Source organism: Syngnathus acus, chromosome 12 (assembly GCF_901709675.1).
Source record: "Syngnathus acus chromosome 12, fSynAcu1.2, whole genome shotgun sequence".
NCBI classification, from domain to species: Eukaryota; Metazoa; Chordata; class Actinopteri; order Syngnathiformes; family Syngnathidae; genus Syngnathus; species Syngnathus acus.
The window spans coordinates 534,611-556,468 of record NC_051097.1 but is presented as its reverse complement, the minus strand read 5'-3'; the positions used below and the strand labels follow the sequence as shown (position 1 = coordinate 556,468).

Genomic DNA, 21,858 nt, shown 5'->3' with positions numbered 1-21,858 from the left:
TGTTTCCCTGCTGCCGCTTCTTTAGCAATTCTGTCCGCTAGTCTGTTTCCATTCGAGGCTTCGTCTGTGCCTGTGGTGTGAGCAGCACATTTACACACAGCCAGTTTAGCAGGTAAATGAATGGCCTGCAACAAGTCTTTCAACAAGGAGGCGTGGGTAACTGGCTTACCAGTTGATGTTGTCAACCCCCTGCGCTCCCATTGTTTGCAAAATAGAACAGAGTAGAAAACGCATACTGACTGTCTGTGTATACAGTGACTTCCTTATCTTCCGCCAATTCACAAGCTCTTGTTAGTGCAATTAGCTCAGCAGCCTGCGCCGACCTGCTGTATGGAAGCTCCTCTGCTTCAGCGATCTGGTATGGCAATTTCACAATTGCATACCCACTTTGATTGTTCCCTTTATATATTTATTTCTTCCTTAGCATTTAACGTACTCAAAATCACTCTTTCTTCAAAGTCGCTCTACTAATTTGGATAGAAGTGTCCACAACGCCAACCATTCAACCTGTATTTTCCCTTCATCAGGCAATCAGTCATCAATGCTCTTTGCATCTCACACCAGTCTCCAAGAAGGAGACTTTCTATCACATCGGTCCCAATACAATCCAAGCTCACCACACACATTCACATACCGTTTCCATCTCAAGGTTCTTGATAGAACAATCCACAATCCAAAAAAACTCAACACGCAAAAAAAAAACTGCTGGCAAATCAATCAGAAGTTTTCCTTCACAATTTTGATTCTTCCAATTCCTGAAAGCATGTTCCTGTCGTTTCTTACTTACAATGCACTAGTGTGGATCGTTTCTGCTCGCAAACAGATTTCTCTCTTTTCCTCTCATTTTTATCTTTCAAAAGCGTTTCTGTTCTGCGGTGCAAATTGGATAGACCACAGTCTAGCAAATTTCTGTGCACTAAAAGTTTAGCCAATTTTCATAATTTTAACACGCATGCACAGCTCTCGCGCGCGTAAGGTAGATCCCAGCACCAATGATTCGTCACAGGCTGGCCATTTCCTGTGGTCGATCATGAGCTGGTCCCTCCCACGCACACGAGGACAGCACATTCTAAGTTTTATTTATCTTCTAGAAGCCAGTTGCATTCATTTACCACTAGATTTGCAAATTTTAACTTTAGTGTACATACACAATTTGATCTCTGGTCATTTGTCATTGGGCATACAACAGCATTGTCATACTCCTTGCATGGACAGGAGCTCTAACAATCTAAAAACGTTCTAATAATCTGACAATGACATGTCTTGCTTTCATATGGACATCTGTTATTTCTCCTCTGTAGGAGCACAAGAGATCACAGGGGAGGAATCTAGTCACGCTGACAATTTGGCTTTTCCTCTGCCCCTTCCTCCACCCTTTGATAGGTGTCGTTTTGCCTGACGACACTCTCTTGCGAAGTGTCCCCGTCTCCCACAGTCCCAACAGTTGTCAGAATCTGATGGGGGTTTTGAATTATATTGCGGCCTGCGACCTTGTTGGCCTCTACCTCTTCCTCTGGCCTGCTGGGACCCATGAAAGAAGACTGTTGTATCTTCATCTAGGTCAACATCATCATCATCGCCTAGATGAAATACATCAGAACTTTTGGCCCATTGCGTAGTTGTTGTCACACTTGCAATATCTACTTCCACCAAATGTTTCCTCACCCAGTTGCCGAAGTCGGGGGGGGAAACAGTGATGAGCGCGTTTTTAAGACGTTGCTGATAAGCACTCTCAGCCGCATCATCGAATGGGGTGCCACTGTGCACCCAGAATTCTTTTTCAAATCTTAATTGAATGGCGGTCTCATCACTTTTTATCTTTCCAGGTTTTGTCTCCTGAATTTGTTCTCTTTTCTCTTGTGAAGCATTCAACCACATTCTAGCACAAATCAATTCTTTCTCTTTACTTTTCTTTTTCAGTCCCTTTGACTTCCTAGTCACACTCTCCTCCAAAACATCAACCACTATCTTCCACACTTCAACTTTCAACTTCCCTTCTACTCCATACTTTTTCTTCCACTTTGGCATGTATTGCATACAATTAAGAAATTTACTCGCCATGTACTTCTCATCTCCTTCAAGAGCTAGGGATTTACCGGTTTTGTTTCCCATCTTAATTTGGTATTTTAGGTTTATACAATTTTTTTTATTTTTATTTTCTTTGAGGATCCTCAATGCAGGTTTAAATTGACCTTCCGCCAAATTCTCTTTGCGGTCAATTTATCCTACCAGTCGCACTCTCAACCACACAAACACCAGCGCTTTTTATTTTTAGGCCTATCCAGGATGGGTGTAAAACCCTCCAACACAGCTTGGAGGAACGGACAGAAAAAAGAATCTACGCCCTTCTTCAATTAGGAAAAAGAAACTCTGTTCTTTCTTAGCCCGTTCCTTCCACTGGGACTTGAACCCAAGCTGTTCTTTGGCCGGAGAAACGTACAAAGAAATATCTACACCCTTCTTTGATTAACAAAAAAGAAGCTCCGTGTTTCTTAGCACGTTCCTTCCACTGGGACTCTAACCCAAGCCAGATCCCTCAGCTTGGAAGAACAGACAAAGAAGAATCTACGCACTTCTTCGATGAACGAAAAAGAAGCTCTGCTTTTCTTAGTCTGTTACTTCCCCTGGGACTCGAACCCAAGCTATATTCCGTGCACCTCTACCTTTTACGCGTTTCACAACAACACAATCACACAACTTTAGGGCGTTAACTTACTTGTCCCCTGGTTCGTTGCACTGCCGGGTCCCGTCAATCCACCTCTGTCAGACGAAGGCAGACCTAAGACGCTGGCCCAGCGAAGAATTTCCTTCCCAGGTCTTTCTTTACCAGGTCCTCCTAATGGACGCTGGCCCGTCGACGGTGTACAGCGCGTCGTCCTCCGTCAGCCAGATGGCGGGTATGAGGGTCCCGGGTTTCGGCACCAAAATGTTAGGGTAGTGTTCACTCTAACTTATTTTGCAAGAACCACACTGGAGACAAGTTAGTCGTTTCAGACACCTGCAGGCGGAGAGTTCACTCGTCGCTGTGCTTACAGCGATGGTCGAATGAAGTCTGACGTCAGGCCTCATCGGGTGCATATTTATTGAGAAGAAACACAGTGGGGTTGAAAGTGGGGGTGTGAGGACCCAGGATGGGGTGAAGACGCTCCCCTGCTGATCAAAGCATAGCAGGGGGCCTTTTACGATTTTGTGGAAACAAAGCAACTCTGATTGCTTCCTCTGCAGCTAGTCAATCAGGTGAAAAGAGCTTAGCACTTTGGTCTACTACTTTTGGTAAGACAGGACAGGCTAGGTAAATTATTACAGGTTACATTCCAACATAATCATACGATGAAGATATTCTGCAAACCCTAACAGGGTGGGATTTCTTTAAGCTCTTGTACACATGCATTTGTGTTTGACTCCAATAGTGACAGAAAAACTTGTCAAGTCCAATGTCTTTGATGCTGTCACTGTGAGGTGCACTGTATTTCAACATCTGCAATGATAAAATTGGATTTTTGTCACCTAATGCCAAATCATTTTTCTCTTGCTTTGCCTTGCGCAGGGTGGCCAAATTTGGCAGGTGGCGTGGCTCAGGGTCTCCGAAGTCCATCGATTTATTTGCCTGTGATGCTCGCCATACATGTGGTTCCATCCTGCCCTCACAAAGTTTTTACTTACATTGGTCGATGGTCACTTCCCAGAAAAAGACACTTTCTGTCACTCACTGTTATTAAATCTTCGGAGATAGTTGTGTATTTGTCGCTTGAAAAAGTTGCACGTCTTTGTTTTTCGCCACCCTGTTGCGATATGTCTTACCGGCCTGCAGAGGTCACTTGGCATGGTAATTAGTTGGATAATACATGTGTAAGAATTAAGGAGTTATCATGATGTCAAGTGAAAAAGAATAAAATACATGACAGGGGGTTAATGAAGATGCATGATTTTAATAATGAAAAATTGCAATGGCACAAACAAATGGTTAATTAACGATCCATGGAGCAAGGATTTGACATCTCTAGAAAATAAATTAGTATTAAATAAATGACAAATTGAATGATTCACTGAACGTCAACAAATTTTTTTGCGGCACAATCGGTACCATTTTTGCAGCACAAACCAGCACAAACGAAACACAAACGAACGGCACTATTTTGGGTCAATTTGGAAGTAAACAGGGGGGCGGGGCTACCTGACGTCATCGCTATAAAATAAATGTGTAATATCTCCGAAACGGAAGCAGCACAAACGAAAATTTTTGCTGCACAAACCTGCACAAACGAAGCACAAACGAACGGTACCATTTTGGGTCCATTTGGAGCGAAGTGGGGGGCTAGGTGACGTCATCGCTATAAAATAAATGTGTAATATCTCCGAAACGGAAGCAGCACAAACGAAAATTTTTGCTGCACAAACCAGCACTAACGAAGCACAAACGAACGGTACCGTTTTGGGTCCATTTTGAGCAGATGGGGGGCTGGGTGAACTCTGGATGACCTATAAAAGAATCGTTCATAACTAAAAAACCATAGCAGCACAAACGAAGATTTTTGCTGCACAAACCTGCACAAACGAACGGTACCATTTTGGGTCCATTTGGAGCGAGGTGGGGGGCTGGGTGACGTCATCGCTATAAAATAAATGTGTAATATCTCCGAAACGGAAGCAGCACAAACGAAAATTTTTGCTGCACAAACCTGCACAAACGAAGCACAAACGAACGGTACCATTTTGGGTCCATTTGGAGGGAAGTGGGGGGCTAGGTGACGTCATCGCTATAAAATAAATGTGTAATATCTCCGAAACGGAAGCAGCACAAACGAAAATTTTTGCTGCACAAACCAGCACTAACGAAGCACAAATGAACGGTACCGTTTTGGGTCCATTTTGAGCAGATGGGGGGCTGGGTGAACTCTGGATGACCTATAAAAGAATCGTTCATAACTAAAAAACCATAGCAGCACAAACGAAAATTTTTGCTGCACAAACCAGCACAAACGAAACTGACTATTTTGCTTAAATTTTGCGTGGGGTGGGGGGCCAGCTTCACGCAGGTCCACCACCTTGGTACAGACTACGAATCCCACCTACGCTCTGTCATGCTGCGCTCTTGATCAGTTGCGTTCCTCCCTAGGTTGGTTTCAGTCACCACCCTGCCAGTCACGCTATGGGAGATGACCCGTTGTGGCGCTGCCATCCGTGCCCACCAGCCGCATCCCTGCAACCCAGCCACACCTGACCAGCCAGACCTCCAGCACTCCATGTACCCTTCCTCTCTCAACAATAAAGTCTGCATCTTGCTGCAATTGGCTGCCCTGTCCTGTTTGACATATTGAAAGTTAAATATTCTATGTTAAAATTAATTTACCCCAATTCAGCCTCTTTTCTGTAGGTTCTTATGTATCAATAGTTTGAAATCTATTTTGGTATTGATCAGTATGAAAACAACATACTGTCCAGCTCTATTAGTGAGACTCCTGGAAGTAGATAATTACAAATCATGAATACACACTACTCAGATGTCCTTCAAGCACTATACCTATACAGACTGGTGACTGGTGCACCCCCTGACTTATTTGAACTCTCAATGGAGATCCCATTTGTCACTGTTTGCAGCTGTATTTTTTTTTTTTTTAATTCTTGAAACAAATTAATCATTTTTGAGGTTTCCCCATATTTGAAATATTCATGAAATTTTTCAGGTGTGTTCATTTTGCTGAAAATTTCAAATTACTCAACTCCGCTTTATTTATACAACAATTTCACAACAGCTGCAGCTGTTACAAAGCTGTACACAAAACAATACTGCGGTTTTTCTCAGTGACTTTGGTACATTTCTCAAATCAGAATTGAAACTTGCAAAACAGTCAGTGCATTTCTCAAAACAATTTGTACAAATGGCAAAACACTACAGTTCCTCTGCAAAAGCCATTTTCTTTCTCAAAAATATATTTATTCTCAGTAAATATTTGTGTCACTGAACTTGTCTATGTCATTGTGTATGGATAAGACTGTTAAATTGCTCATGTTATTATAACTATATAATATATATACCCAAGAGTGCTCTGTTGGGTGTTAACTGCTGCTTCAATTTGGATGACAAATTAATTATTTTCAATTGGTAGTGACGGTACACAGGTACGTGGAAAGATTGACTGCAAGAGACCGGGCAAGAGTCACATTTCACTTTTACTGTGGTAGCATAGTTAGCATGGCCACCTCACAGTGTAGAGGCAGTAGGTTTGAACCCAGGCTGGAGTTTGTATATTCTCCTCGAGCCTGCATGGGTTTTCTTTGGGTACTCAAATTTCCTCCCACTTTCCAAAAAGACGCAGGGTAGCTTGGTTAATAATTGACTATCATATTCTAAATTGCCCTCAGGTTTTATTATGAGTGTGAACGGTTGTTTGTTTGGTCTATGTATGCCCTTTGATTGACTGCCAAACAGTTCCCAAAGTCTGTCTACTTCCCAAAGTCAGGTGGAATAGGCTCCAGTACACCTGCGACCCTTGTGAGGACAAAACGGTTTGTATAATTGAGGATGGAATGGTGTTTGCACGTTTGCATTTGTTGACTTACCAACTCATTGTGATACAGAAAGGGAAATAACAGCATTGCATAGTACATAGTACAAAATAAAAAAAAAAATATGAAAATGACTTTAGAAAGTGTGCACATGCAACGCAGTAGGAATTACAGTGCAATACTTCCGACTTCCTTTCGGCCATCAGTTCTCATCCACATCAATTATTTAAATGCAATCTCAGGAATCTGGTTGATTCTGGTTGATTTTGGGTGACCTAATGCTTCACACATTTTCCCTCGTTAGAAAAAGTCAAGATTCACCTGGGGAAAAAGTCTAAGAAATATGTTTCCCACATGACAACTTCGTTTGCATGCAAAATTAATGCCATACTATTGTGGAGTTTAAGACAATTCAACAGAAAGCTGTGGCTGCTGCAGAGTGAACATAGCCTAAGGTGTCACCATTAAAATATGTTCATTTCATAATAAACTCATGCAACAAAGGAACAGTGTCATGGTTTACAATGTAAAACTGAAAGCATAAATCACACACAATAAACACAGCCTAAAAATGCCACTGAACACTGAATATTTAATGTAGCACATACAGTATCTATTATGGAACATCTGTGTCACTTTGTTCTAATAACAATTATTCCTGTTACGCTTTCATGTGTCACGTGAGGACATTGCAATTATTACGACAAGTCTTGTTGTTGAAATAGGTAATTATTCTTACTGTTAAAATGTTAACAGTAAAAATTTTAAATATTAGAATCTTTCATTGCAAAGATAGCCATCATGTCCAGCAGTATTGCTTCAGTAAAACAAAAAGCAAAGCAAACCAAAATAAAATAAATACAACACAGGAGAACATTCTTCACGCAACAAACAAGATAGGGTACTTACATTTTTTGTAAATATGATTTGAGTGAAAGGCCAAGCTCAATCAACCAAGTCTGGTGGCAAGTCAACCAACAGGCCACACACTTTCCTAATGACATAGATAATAATTCCCACTCACCAAAAAATTAAACATTTTCACATTTAAAATACCCACAAAAATAAATTTTTAGAACATAATTCTTCCTCTATTTCTACATCTTTTGACTAATTCAAATCATTCGAACTTTAAACTGTTTATCCTTACAATGCTAAAAAATCCCATTGAACAAACTTTCTACATTTCACCTTTAAAGTACCTACAAAAATATTAAAAGTTTAGGATTTTTGTTTTGTCTTCTACAAGGTGACATGATGGAGCACTGTCTACCTCACAGTTCAGAGGTACAGGGTTCGATTCCAGCTTTTGCATGGTCTCCCCATGACTGCGTGGGTTTCCTCCAGGTCCTCCAGTTTCTTCACCCATTACAAAAACATTTAGGGTATGCCAATTGATTACTCCAAATTGTCCGTATGTGTGATTGTGAGTGTGAATAGTTATTTGTGTACCCTGCAATTGGCTTGCAATCAGTTCAGGATGTGCCCTGCCTACCACCCAAAGACATATGGGATAGGCTCTAGAATGCCTGTGACCCTTGTGAGGATAATATAATATAATATACTATAATATAATATAAAATATACTAATATAATATATTTCCTTTGGAATGAATATTTCTCTCATTAGCCAGGTGGTGAATCATTTTATACCGTACACTTTTGTTGAATTACTGATACTGCATCCAATGTATTATAATCAGCAGTGTCAGTCTGTGAGTGTGTGTGTGTGTAAGTGTGTGTGTACATGTGTTTGTGTGTGTGCATGCTTGTATGTGTACAAAATGTCATAATTAGAGAAATCAGCTTTGCATAGAATTTCCTTTGACGTCAAGAACACAATAATCAATATTTTCCCTACATTATTAAATATTGGAACATTAAATGTGAAGGAAAAATGTAAATGTAACAGTAACCAGCCCATATAAAGATACATAGCAGCCCATATAAAGATACATACACTTACATTGGCTAAAAACTGTTCTGTATGTTAAAAATAATATGCTGTACAATATTCTGTTAAAAAAAATAGGCTGACAAAAAAAAGTAACTAAAAGTACAGTAATGTATAATTTGTGTACTCCATACACATATATGCATTTAAATGATGTCATCAAGAAGATGTGGAGTTCCTACCCAGTCCAATGTTCTTGGCTCAGAGGCGGCCATAATCATGCACATAAACTGCTTCCCCGTCCTCTTATCAATTGGATAAATGGTGGTAGGGGTGAATCGGAGGTTATTTTCCACAAACTCACAGAGCTGTTGATACACTTGTGGGTATTCATGGCGTAAGAATACGCCTCGAATCCTTAACTCTCGTTGTATATTGATAAAGCATATTTCTCTGGCCTTCCTGCCTTCTTCTCCAGCTTTGTCAATATCTGTTGTTCCTGGTGGTGGAGTTAAGATCAGGGTTTCCATCTCACCCTGTTTCTTGTGGATCTTTCTGTCAGGGCTGAAAGAAGCAAGAGCAACCTTTGCATATTTTCTGACTGCTGGAGCTTGGGTCCTTGGTGAAGGCCCATCTGGCAGCTGTTCACCGACAGCAATTGATACATTCAATATGAAACATTCATTTGGGTCGTATTCTTTTCCAGCTTCTTGCAACTCTTTACAGTACTCACCAAGGTTGTCTTTGAAACTTTCAAGCTCTCTTAGCGACAAGTATGTGGGTGACATAGGCAGACTATCCAGGCCTGCTTGTAAAAAGTTACTGGAAGACACAGTGTTAGGGAAACCAAGGAAGAGTACGCCCCTACCTCGAGAAAGATAACCAACTTTGGCAAGACGGGAGAAGGCTTTGTGGACTTCAATAGTCTCACGACAATGTTTGATGATATGTCGACATGAGCTGCCAATTCTACCATATACACAACTCTCTTTATGAATGTCCCAGTCTTCTCTGCGGCAGTTGCGAGAGCAGTAATAAGTGTAGCAGCTGTGGCAAGATTTAAAGTAAAGGCAAGCATGAAACAGAGTTTCTGTTCTCCGGCATTTATTGTTTGAACACATCATTGTATCATCCTCATCTGGACTCTGATCTGGAGAGCACTCATTTGGACCCTTCATTGCATCACTTGCCCCATCTAGATCTTGAAATGAATCAGGATTTAATCTTATTGAAGTTGGTTGCTTGTCAAGAGGAGGTGGTTGTTGAGCAACAGTATCCAAGTTCTTCCTCGACAGAGATACTGCTTCTTCCTCGTCAATTAGCTTCTTCAGCTGATCTAGTATGTCCTGACTCGCCCTTCGACTTGGTGGTTTGTAGTCAGTCACAAGATCAGCCAGCAGCTCATCAAGTTGTTCAAGGCTCTGCTGAAGAGAATTGTCATGTGGCTTTTCTTTGGTCGAGGCTTTAATGTCATGCTCACCTTCAGTGCCTCGAGAGTCCAGAATATCCCAGCTGGCAGACTTTCCTTCAGCTTTCCTAAGATTCCCAGTACGAAAGTCATTATCCGTAATTGTAATCTCTGGAGTTACTAACCACTGTTTACTAGTTGTGTTTTTTGATGTTGATGAAGGGCTTTGGTCAATCAAAGAGTTATCAGACATGGACAAAGCTGCATAACGTCTTGGTGAAGTGGAGAGATTGACTACCACTGGCTGTGGCTTGTCATCCAAGCCTCCTATCGGTTTCCTTGGATCAAGGTCATTATAGCTCTGATGCCGCTGAACAGAAGGGGGTTGTTCCCTTTCTACATATGAGGTGAGGATATCGTCCAATGATCTTGAGTAGGATTTAGAATCTGTGCCAATTCTTTGAGGTTCTGCAGAAGGGTTTGAATAACAAGGCATTAATACAGTCTCTTGTTGGATCCTGGTTGGAGTGACTTGGGACACATCATTTACTGGAATAGAGGAATATCCAGGACCATATGAACTGTACCAGTCATCTGCGTGTGCCTGAATAATCCTCACATTTTTTTGGTTGTCTGCATAATGGGCCCTTGCTGGTATATGGTGCTGTGGTGGCATGGCATGCGTGTCACGTGAATAATAGAACCTTGGAGGAGCAGACTGAATTTGATAAGACCTTGGATCATTTCCATAAAAGATTCTTGTTGGCTGTGGTTGTATGATATATGGCCCTGGCTCATTTGCTTTAAATAATTGTGGATACCCTGCCTGTAAAGTGTATGGATAATGCTCAATTTCATTGTTATAAGACCTTGTACCCATAGCATGCACCATTCGACCTCTTTGATCATGTACATATTGCACTTTGGAGGTTTGTCCTTTCATACGTTGATCATGAAAATAAGAACTTGGCTGAGGGGGAACTGTGGTAACATATCTACCAGGATCCTCTTCATAAAACACTGGGATTGGCATGTTAGGACTGGAGTGACTTGTGTTTTCCATTTCATATCCAGTGGATTCCATCCCTTCGAAAGGAACCATTTGGTGTTTGTACTTATTTGGCAAACTGTAGGAATTTTGAGAAGCTTGCTGACTCTCTGTAACCAATGAATCAGTGGACGTTGGTGCTCTTGAATAGGAGAAATGGCGGGGCACAGTCAGGCTCCTACTTACCCAATTGTGGTGCCTTTGACATTGAATGTCCATTTGAGGTGTAAGGTGTTTCTGTCCTTTATGATATAATGCTGAATCATTTGGTTTAATGTCTACCCGACATCTGACATGAGGGCTGGTTGCTGGTTTATCCAGTGTAGCCTCCTCGTAAGTATTCGATAAATAATGGGCTGAAAATATATTGTTACCACTCATTTGAGGCTGAAGTCCAAATAAATGAGCTCTGTTTGCTGCATAGGAGGACTCTTTACGTGGGGATATGTCAGGTCTCCAATGAGATTCTCCTATGGTGCATCGGGACTCCCTTCCCTTCCTCCTGGAGGGTGAGGACTCAAATGATATAGGGGTGAGATTAGTTTGGACTCGAGGTGCGCTTTTTGACCGAGCTCTTCGTTTTTGCTCAGGGATGATGGCAGGCTCACTGTTCACACTTGCATCCATTGGTTGAGATGTTAACCGAATGTTGAAAATATCTGGAGCTGAAAAGCGGTACCTTTGATGGTGACCCAGGGCATTCCAGACAATATCTGGATTAGCGCCATGCCTCTCAGTCTTTTTGTGTGGGGAATTCATTGCGTATTTATAATGTTTTGGGTACTCCAGCAAGGTAGTTTCAAAGACACGGCAGCGCTGCTTATTATCCTTGCTCTTAATTTCTTCCAGTGTGCTGCAATTTAAAGAACTACATTCTTTGTAGCGTTGCAAGGATTTGGCGAGTGAAGAAATGGGGGTAATTTTTATGTCTTGATGCACACTTGATACCAATAAGTCAGGTGGTCCTGTGAGTGTCATCTTAAAATGACTCCTTTAGTTTTCGCCATTAATCTCCATGGTTGTTTCCTAGAAGAGAAAAAAAATCATGAGGACAAATTAAGATCTTTACCAAAAAGCCATGTGGGAGTGATCGAAACATTATTTTTGTGGTGTATTGGTGTGTACAGTGGAATTCCTGAATCAAGAATACATATGTGGACAAATCAACTAGGGAAACATTACTTCAACAACATTTGTATTTTCATGATTCAACATTTTTGTAAAGATTGCAACTGTCTGTCAGTGTCGTATGTTTCTGTAGGGGTGATTTGCGCCCAAGTTGTCAATAAGCAAATGAAACACAATGGCTCCTTTGCTTCTCGCAAACGACTGCATGGAATTGCAAACATTTAAAAAAATATAAGAAAGAAATGGAAAAACCTAGGTTTGGTAATAGCGGTACTGGTAATGCCAAAATGCTACACTATGAAGGCTGTTGCTCTTCTCACTAGACTATGAAGTGTCATCCCTCTGTTAGTACCCCCCTCCCCTGCCTTGGTGGGGAGGTGGCGTAAATTAGTCTTACCATAGTTTATGCATATTATCTGAGTTCCGGGAAGCAATTTACCATACTTGTGATGTTTCCCATGTCAACTTATCCATGTGATATTCCGTTTGATTATGAATGGGTTGGAAACAATACGATCAGACCAACATATATGAAAGCAGATTTGTGCCAAAAAAAGAATCGATAAAAACGTTTTGAAGCACAAACAAAAACCACAGAACAAGAAAAACTATTTGAAGTGTGAGGAGAGAGCAACAGCAATGTGTACATATTTTATTAGGTGAGACAAACTCATATACTTTTTCAAATGGCCAGGTGATAACAGAACGTTAGGACATGTTTTTACCTCCCCGCCTTCTCCCTTCCCGCTTTTTCCTTTCCCGCATTTTCCTTTCCCACCTTTTCCTTTCTTTGTCACTACGGGCGGACAGTATAAAACCTTCTGACCTGGAGGGTGGGGGCTGTTGTTTTATCTGCTGGAGTGCCTCGTGTACTGACCGCCATTAAACAACCCAAGATCTTGCAAATAAAGAACAACTCCACATCGCCTCATGAAACCACGTGTCGGGTCAGAAAACTCGGGGTTTTGGTTGAGATGCAGTCACATTTCCCATTACCTATCCGTGGTCTAATCTGGTGACGAGGTTTGAGTTTTTCCTTGCTTTTTACGTTTTTTACTCCACTTTTGGGAGTTTACTTTTGTTGAAAGTCGCGGCAAGGATTGACGCTGCCATTTCGACCACGTCACTGTTTGGCTCTCGATCGTCGATCATTGGACACGCGGACAGACCATCCCTGCCATTTCTTCCACATTACTGTCTGGCTCTCAGCGGAGGTTTCGTGGCCGTTTGTCTACCGTCGATCATCAGACACATAAAGTATGGCTGCGGATCAAGAGGTTTGTACGGCTTCGTGCACCAACTGCACCCTTCTCTGAGAGAGGTTGTCCCTGCGTGTCCGCCAGCTAGAGCAGAATAGTGTGCTAACAGTAGATGGGGCGGACAAAAGACGCGGACTGCAGTCAGCCCGCTAGCCCAGTTAGCACTAGCCCCAAGTGGCTTGCTAATCACGATGAGCCAGGTAAGATACATGGCCGTCCAAAGTCATCTCGGTCTACTGGCCCTCGCACCTTGGTCATAGGTGACTCCATTACCTGAAATATCACGCTTAAAAATCCAGCCACGGTAATGTGTATTCCTGGGGGCAGACATAGAAGCTAATCTTAGGGAGCTGACTCACAATAGGCCTAGTCAACAGCGTAGTTCCAACAACACTAGCTACTCGGACATAGTGATACACATCGGCGCCAATGATGTTAGGATGAGGCAATCAGAGATCCCAAAGAAAAACAGAGCGAGGACTTGTGATCTCGCCAGAAAGATGAGTTGGCATCGAGTATTTGTCTCTGGCCCCCTGCCTGGGAGAGGCACTGATGAGAGCGTTAGTAGATTAGTCTCCCTTAATCGATGGATGGCTGGGTTCTGTAAAAAGCAGGGAGTGTATTTTATAGATAACTGGTCCTCCTTCTGGGGCCGCCCCGACCTGCTGAGGAAGGACGGCCTTCATCCTAACCGTGAAGGGGCCTTCACTCTTTCTATATAGGAATATAGATTACCGTTTGAGCCACTCATGACAGGTCACTTTAGAGCAGGCCGGGGCACAGGTGACTAGACCACCTGTTAGGATGGGTTTGGAGTCTGTTAAGTTAAAGTTAACTAGCGCTAGGCTAGACTTCCAGCATGCACATAGCTCCTTGTGTAGACTAGAGCATCACAGTTTGAATAGTGCTACAGTACACGTGAACACACTTTCTACTGAGGTAGTAGACAAATCCAGTCACTCCACCCCGACCGGTATCGCTGATGAAATGGTGCCCGTTTCAGATAATATAACGTGTACCAAATATTTACTATCAAATTCCCACGGTTGTATCGTCCCACCGCGCTAATAAACATTTGAGAGGTGATGTCAGGCCTAGAGAACACAATCTTACTCGCATTTCGTTTAAAAATCCTTTGATAGATACGAACCCTGATCGACCGATTACACTTAAACTCGGTTTTATGAATATTAGATTGCTTCATACGAAAGCAGTTCTCGTTAATGACCTCATCACGGAACATAATCTAAACGTTTTTGGTCTTTGCGAGACCTGGTTAAAACCTAATGAACTGCTGCCGCTTAATGAGGCCTCGCCTCCAAATTTTGTGAGCTCGCATGTGGCGCGTCCTCGAAAAAAGGGTGGGGGTGTCGCCCTCATCTCAAACTCCGATCTTAGATTTAGGCCTCGTTCGATTAATGTATTTAAAACATTTGAAATTCTTACTGTCCGATCCACCGCTTTACCGTCATTTTATCTTGCTGTTATTTACCGTCCACCCAGGGCTTACTCTGGCTTCCTGGATGAATTTTCAGAATTCGTGGCTGATCTAGTGACAAATGCGGATAATATAATAATCACGGGCGATTTCAATATCCACATGAATTTACCGTCAGAGCCACTTACTTCGGTGTTTCAGACTTTAACTAATACGTTTGGTTTTACGCAAGCCGTACAGACAGCAACACATAAGAATGGAAATACCTTAGATCTGGTATTATCCCGAGGACTGGCAACCTCAAATATAACAGTACTGCCATACACTACTGTTTTGTCTGATCATTACTTAATAAAATTTGAAATTTTAGTTCTTTGTCAAAGACAAGAGAGCAATCAGAATTATAGCAGCCGTAATATTAACTCCATGACTGCAACTGCGCTATCTGAGTTACTGTCGCCGGCAACTGCCATATTTCCCGCATATATCGCCTCTATTGATAATCTTACAAATGAATTCAATGCGACATTGTTAAATGCCATCGACTCTGTGGCACCGCTACGTCTGAAAACTCGCCGTAGATTGCCTACTCTGTGGTTCACAGATGAAACACATACGCTTAAGCAATGATGTAGAAAACATGAGCGCAAATGGCATTTAACCAAACTTGAGGTTTTCCATCAGGCATGGCGTGACAGCCTCCTGAAATATAAAGATGCGCTTATCTTAGTAAAAACTCGTTATTTTTCGCAAGTCATTAATCTCAATAAAAACAATCCTAAATACCTATTTGATACAGTGGCAAAGCTAACACTATGCCAGCTGACCCCCGATAGCTCCTTCCATTCAGCTGACGAGTTCATGAAATTTTTCGCTCGAAAGATTGAATCCAATAGGGATGAGATCAAGATGACCATTCCAATCGCTCAGTCGAGACCGCCGATTATCGGCGCTGACGATCATGCAATAACCCTCTCAAATTTTAAAACCGTGTCCCTTGAAAGGCTTACACAATTGGTTAGTGCGGCTAAACAAACAACATGTTTACTCGACCCGCTCCCAGCCAAACTATTTAAAGAATTATTTCAAATTTCAGGACCGTCCGTCTTAAATATAATTAATCTGTCTGTCTCCTCTGGGATAGTGCCAATAGCCTTTAAAACCGCTATCATTAAACCGTTACTTAAGCGACCAAATCTTGACCCGGACTGTCTCAGTAATTATAGGCCAGTTTCAAACCTCCCATTCATAGCAAAACTTCTTGAAAAAGTAGTAGCGCAGCAGCTTATTGATTACTTATTGGTCGCCAATAATCGATATGAATCCTTTCAGTCTGGTTTTAGAGCTAATCATTCCACTGACAGCACTTGCTAAAGTGACTAATGATCTCCTTATAGCTATGGATTCAAACACTTCATCGGTATTGTTACTACTCGATCTTAGTGCTGCCTTCGACACTGTAGACTTCGATATTTTATTAGAGCGTCTGAAAAGTTGTGTTGGTCTTTCAGGGTCAGCACTAGACTGGTTCTATTCCTATCTATCAGACAGGACGCACCGAGTGGTCCATGGCCATACGTCCTCTGAGCTCTATAATGTTACGTGTGGTGTCCCACAGGGATCGGTACTTGGACCAATTCTATTTAATATTTATATGATTCCGCTTGGGAACATAATACGTAAATATAATATTAGTTTTCAATGTTACGCGGAGGACACCCAATTATATATGCCGTTATCGATGACAGATCCGCGGGACTGCTGTAATCTTGAGGTATGCCTTGCGGAGATCAAGCAATGGATGTCTCTCAACTTCCTTCGTCTTAACCCAGATAAAACTGAGATGTTGATAATTGGTCCAGCTCGTTATCAACACTTATTTAAGGAAACCACTATAACTATAGATAACCGTACTATCACTCAGAGCGATACTGTAACTAATCTCAGGGTAATATTTGACCAAACGCTCTCCTTTCAAAAGCACATTAAGAATACAACCAGAATTGCGTTTTTTCACCTTCGTAATATTGCTAAGATTCATCCGATCCTCTTTACCGGTGATGCAGAAACTATTATATATGCGTTCATCACGTCGCACCTGGACTACTGTAATGCATTATTCTCTGGTCTTCCTAAGTCCAGCATCAAAAGTCGACAGTGCAAAATGCTGCTGCAAGGCTGCTCTCACGGACAAGAAAAGTTTATCACATTACCCCAATATTAGTCAACTTACATTGGCTCCCGGTCCATTTAAGATGTGACTTCAAGGTTCTTCTATTAACCTATAAATCATTGCATGGCTTAGCGCCTTCATATCTCGTCGACTTAGTTGTTCCTTATGTTCCGTCTTGTAACCTTCGTTCGCAGAACGCTAGTCTTTTAGTGACACCGAGGGCCAAGAAAATGTCTGCAGGGTCTAGAGCAGGGGTGGGCAAACCTTTTGACTTGCGGGCCGAACTGGGTTCTAAATTTGGACCGGAGGGCCGAACCAGGAGCAGATGGATGTAGTGCTTGTGTGAAGTAATATAAACGACCTGTAAAGGTCATTGCATAAAAGGTTTTGGCCTTTAGTAGGTAGTAAAGCACGGATATTCAAAAAAAGTTTTTTGAAAACAAATGCATTTATTAACAGCATTAAAAAAATAAAAAACAATTCACTAAAAAACTGCTATCAGTGATTGTCATAAAATACGACACTGTTATTATGAATAACAGTCTCCATCACTTCAGTGCCTGCAGGTCAGATTAATGAAAGATGTTTATCTTATGAGATCACATCAAACGGCAAACATTCTGACCAAATATATCATCTTGAAGAATCGGTGAAAGCATACATCCAAATAAAGTAATCAAAACGGCAACACGGTGAGGGGTATCTGAAAATCAGAGCAGAGTTTTAACTCACAAACACCTGGTAACAGAGGTGAGGAAACGGGAAACACTTCCTTAAAGTAAGCCTTAAGAACTTTACAGGTTAAGATTAGTTGCAAACAAGTGGTGCATCAATGTCCTTGAGCATCCTGCATTGTTTGAAAATGAGAATGGTCACTAGTTTCAATCCCTGCTATTTGTACAAATCATATTCAAAATGCATTTTTTTACAACAAACTTGAGAGCCTCCCCTTCATTTTCAGTGGGAACAGTGTTGTTGGTCTCCCTTTTTTGCTAGTGCGTCATAGTCTGGAGTAAAATATGTTGTGGCAATTCTTAGGAGAGATCAGAGGTGTTGGTCCGTTTACCTAGATCTGTGACGGGTTGATGTTGATGTTCATGTGGCTGAACGTCACGTCGCGTACGTTGAGCCAAATTGGCCACTCTTTTTTAAACACTCGGCACTCAGTGTCCAGCTTGCTTTTCCTTGGGCGACTCATTTTAATGGAAGGATTCCAGGGGAAGGTTTGTGGGTGGCTTTAGTGTAAAACTGTATCTGAAAGCTCAGCGCGCAAATTACAAGAATGCTGTCGTCACAGCCCACGCTCTAAATTCGGCACTGATACAAATAGAGCGCGAGTGCGCCATGTCCGTATTACTGAGTACGTACACGCACTTGTGAGTGTGCACCGAGCTTTCTGACACGGCCTCCGGTAGTAAATGCGCAGGTGAGCGGTTCCCCATCTACTGGGGAAACGCAGTCATTGCAGGCAAAATGACCAAAAAAAATGTTTAATAATACAATTTATTCAGGGTTGGCGGGCCGGATTAAACGGTCCCGTGGGCCGGATGTGGCCCGCGGGCCGTAGTTTGCCCATACCTGGTCTCGAGCATCTTCTATTCGGGCTCCAGAGCTTTGGAATGCCCTACCAATGGATATTAGAACTGCTACCTCAGTAGAAACATTTAAGACACGTTTAAAGACACATTTCTATGATATAGAATAGAATAGATCTTTATTGTCATTGTCACACATGTATATGGCCTTTAATTAACCAGTAGTGGCCGATTCGGCTGGAGTTTGTTTTCGCTCCCTGGTGAAAACACTGGTACCAGAGACCAAGTTGTATGGAAAGGCAAGCTATATTTACAGTGGGGCAAAAAAGGTATTTAGTCAGCCACCAATTGTGCAAGTTCTCCCACTTACAAGATGAGAGATGCCTCTAATTTTCATCATAGGTACACTTCAACTATGAGAGAAAAAATAAAAACACAAATCTGGAAAATTGAAATATGAACTTTGGTTATTGGCCAAATGTGATTTTCAGGATTTGGTGGCTGACTAAATACTTTTTTTGCCCCACTGTATATTCTAGTTGGAACCTCTCTGGTTTGAAAAAAAGCTCAGGCGCCTTCCCTGCCAGAGGTGACATCCCATGTCCCTGGAGCTAATTTCTATAGCCGAAGATCGGTCCTTTTTCCATGTTGCACGCAAACATTGTGATGCAATGAGAGCGGTACAGGTTGGCTAACACTTCTAAGGTCATTACAGGCTTTATTTTTCAGGCTTTCTTAATGAATTATGATAGATTGGTGGTTTGTGGTGGAGTGAAACCAGTAACTCCGTCAGTACAATAAAGAGACTTTTTATCTCATTGATGTCACTCATTCAGTAGAGATATAGTGATTAACTTCAGGTCAGTGGGCATTTTGAGGGAGCTCTTTCTTTAATCGTGCATTGAGAGTATTTTCTCAGGGGATAAACACTGTGGTGCACAGTGGTGTACCTCTGTACCATTGGTACTGAGCTACAAACATTTGTTTTCCCTTTCATTGAAACGCTTCTGTCCTTTGAAACTCAAGTGGTTATTTGTTGATTGGATGCTGCTGTATATTCTATATTAATCGCACACAGACAAAGAAAATGTTCAGTGTTTAAAAGAGCTCTGTTTCTCAACAGAAAAATGACTTGAACATCTTACTCTATTGTTAGTTTTACAGGGTGTCCTAATGGGCAACATTTCCGTGTGATAGCGCTCTTGCAGGGTTAGGGTTACACTGACATTTTCGGTGCATTATAGCCTTTGTCCACATTTTGAGGCAGGGCAAATGGAGCTTTTGGAAGACACAGGCCAATAGAACCATTTCATTTTAAACTATACTTATACTTTAAACTTTTTGGTGTTGTTGCGGGTAATGTTACAGCTTGTGACTGAGCGTGAAGAAACATTCTAGGGGAGGAATACAGGAGTGAGAGTGACAGCAACAGACGGCAACCTGCCACCTTATTTTGCCGTAAATCGCTTGAGAAATAGTGACAGCGGACACAGGAGAGTGACCGATAACTCCCCACTTTGCGTTGCAATGATTTGCTTGAGAGACGCAAAAAACAATTTCTGTCTACCATAAATAATACTACATATTATATCAATGTCACTCACTACAGGAATAAAGCAGTCAGTTTTCCTCTCGCACCACAAGTGTGCTTGTGGCTTCATCTTCAGCATCCTTCTCCCTATTTAACCCGGATCCCACTTCAGCACATGTCCAAACCATCTCAATCTCACCTCTCTGATTTTGTCTCCAAACAAACCACCTGAGGTGTCCTTCTGATATGTTCATTTCTAATCCTGTCCATCCTCGTCATTCCCAAAGAGAATCACAACATTTTCATCTGTGCCACCTCCAGCTCTGCCTCCTGTCTTTTTGTTAGTGCCACCGTCTCTAAGACATACAACATAGGTAGCTGGTCGCACCACTGCCTTGTAGTAGCGATTGTATGAAAATCATGGAATTGCATGTATGGTATCACCGGAACAAATAGACATGATAACATATTTTAGTGTTGACAGATTCATTGCTCTAATTGTCTCTTCATAGATCGATATGGGATGAATGGAAACATACATACATACATACATACAACCATACATACATACATACATACATACATACATACATACATACATACATACATGTACGTAGTACGTACACTCAATGTCAATTTTGGAGCATGTTCAAATAAGTCTGCAAGTCTTGAAAATATGGCATGAACATGAAGAATTCAACATTTTTTTCAACGCCCAATCTGAATAAACCGAAGATTTATTTGACAAAATTCCCAGTTTATTCATGCATATCCGCGGCATTGAGAGGAGACTACCCGTAGCTTGACATCTGAAGAAGATGATGTCATGTGTTGAAAAGATGGGACATTTCAAACAACGTTATCACACTGAATATTAATATGGCAACAACAGCACCACACTAGCACACAGCATCCACATACAAAATGAGACGTTTTGCAAGCGTCAACTAAACGACGAATTGAGTTTTACTCAAGGCTGCATATCAAATTACGCATTATGCGGGCATGCATATGTCAAGGCTACGTGGATGACATAAATGTCAAACAGTCACAACGTAGTGTTGGTAGAATGGTAAATGCATAATACCGTATTTCCACGCACACCAATCCTGACTGGATGTCAACATCATTCAGCAAACTCAGTGGTTCGTATCTTACCACATCAGGTCGACGACCCACTCTGAGCGTATCCATTGTTCATACGAAGGAGTAACAAAATCACGCATCAGCAAAAATGCAAAACAAGGCTTTTTGTTTCCCTCCCTCGCTACCCTCACAAGGTGAGATGGGTCTCTTGCGGATTGCTGCGCATTCTCGCTGCACCATCCGCATCTAATCTTGCCGCAACCACAACCCAGTCAGTCCCTTTCCCTAACACCCCCCCCCCCTCCTTTTTATCGTTCAGTGCTCCTGCTGCGGTGAAAGCTTGCCTCTAGCCCTACTTTCATCAGAGCATGTGAATGCTGATTCAATTGTCCGTGTATATATATATATTTTTACTTCATTTCCAATGTATACCGTGGAAATATCAAATCGTATGTATTCTATATAGTAATTAATGCACATCATTTCTTTGTTATGTGTTCGGTGTTCAAAGTATGTTTGCGTGTTCAGATATTTTTTCTCGCACAGCACTGATTACTTCCTCCGACACTCTAGTGCAGGAATGGGCAAACTACGGCCCGCGGGCCACATCCGGCCCACGGGACCGTTTAATCCGGCCCGCCAACCCTGAATAAATTGTATTATTAAACATTTTTTTGGGTCATTTTGCCTGCAATGACTGCGTTTCCCCAGTAGATGGGGAACCGCTCGCCTGCGCATTTACTACCGGAAGCCGTGTCAGAAAGCTCGGTGCACACTCACAAGTGCGTGTACGTACTCAGTAGTACGGACATGGCGCACTCGCGCTCTATTTGTATCAGTGCCGAATTTAG

At 41.9% G+C, this 21,858-nt stretch overlaps 1 protein-coding gene across 2 annotated transcripts; it reads right to left on the bottom strand.

The window, feature by feature from the left end:
- Positions 1-5,918: 5,918 nt before the first annotated feature.
- On the bottom strand, positions 5,919-21,297 carry ajm1 (apical junction component 1 homolog). Of its 2 annotated transcripts, none has more exons than XM_037265791.1 (2): positions 21,009-21,297; positions 5,919-11,883 (listed from the first exon to the last, which is right to left on the bottom strand). In XM_037265791.1, the coding sequence occupies exon 2, from the start codon at positions 11,833-11,835 to the stop codon at positions 8,608-8,610; it is 3,228 nt and encodes a 1,075-aa protein (XP_037121686.1). In that variant the 5' UTR covers positions 11,836-11,883; positions 21,009-21,297; the 3' UTR covers positions 5,919-8,607. The 2 variants fall into 2 exon arrangements, with proteins under 2 accessions (XP_037121686.1, XP_037121685.1); XM_037265790.1 differs by having other exon boundaries at positions 21,080-21,297.
- Between the last annotated feature and the right edge of the window lie 561 nt (positions 21,298-21,858).

Bases quoted from the DNA above. Each gene is read 5' to 3' on its own strand.
- ajm1 (XM_037265791.1), bottom strand. From the start codon at position 11,835: ATGACACTCACAGGACCACCTGACTTATTGGTATCAAGTGTGCATCAA.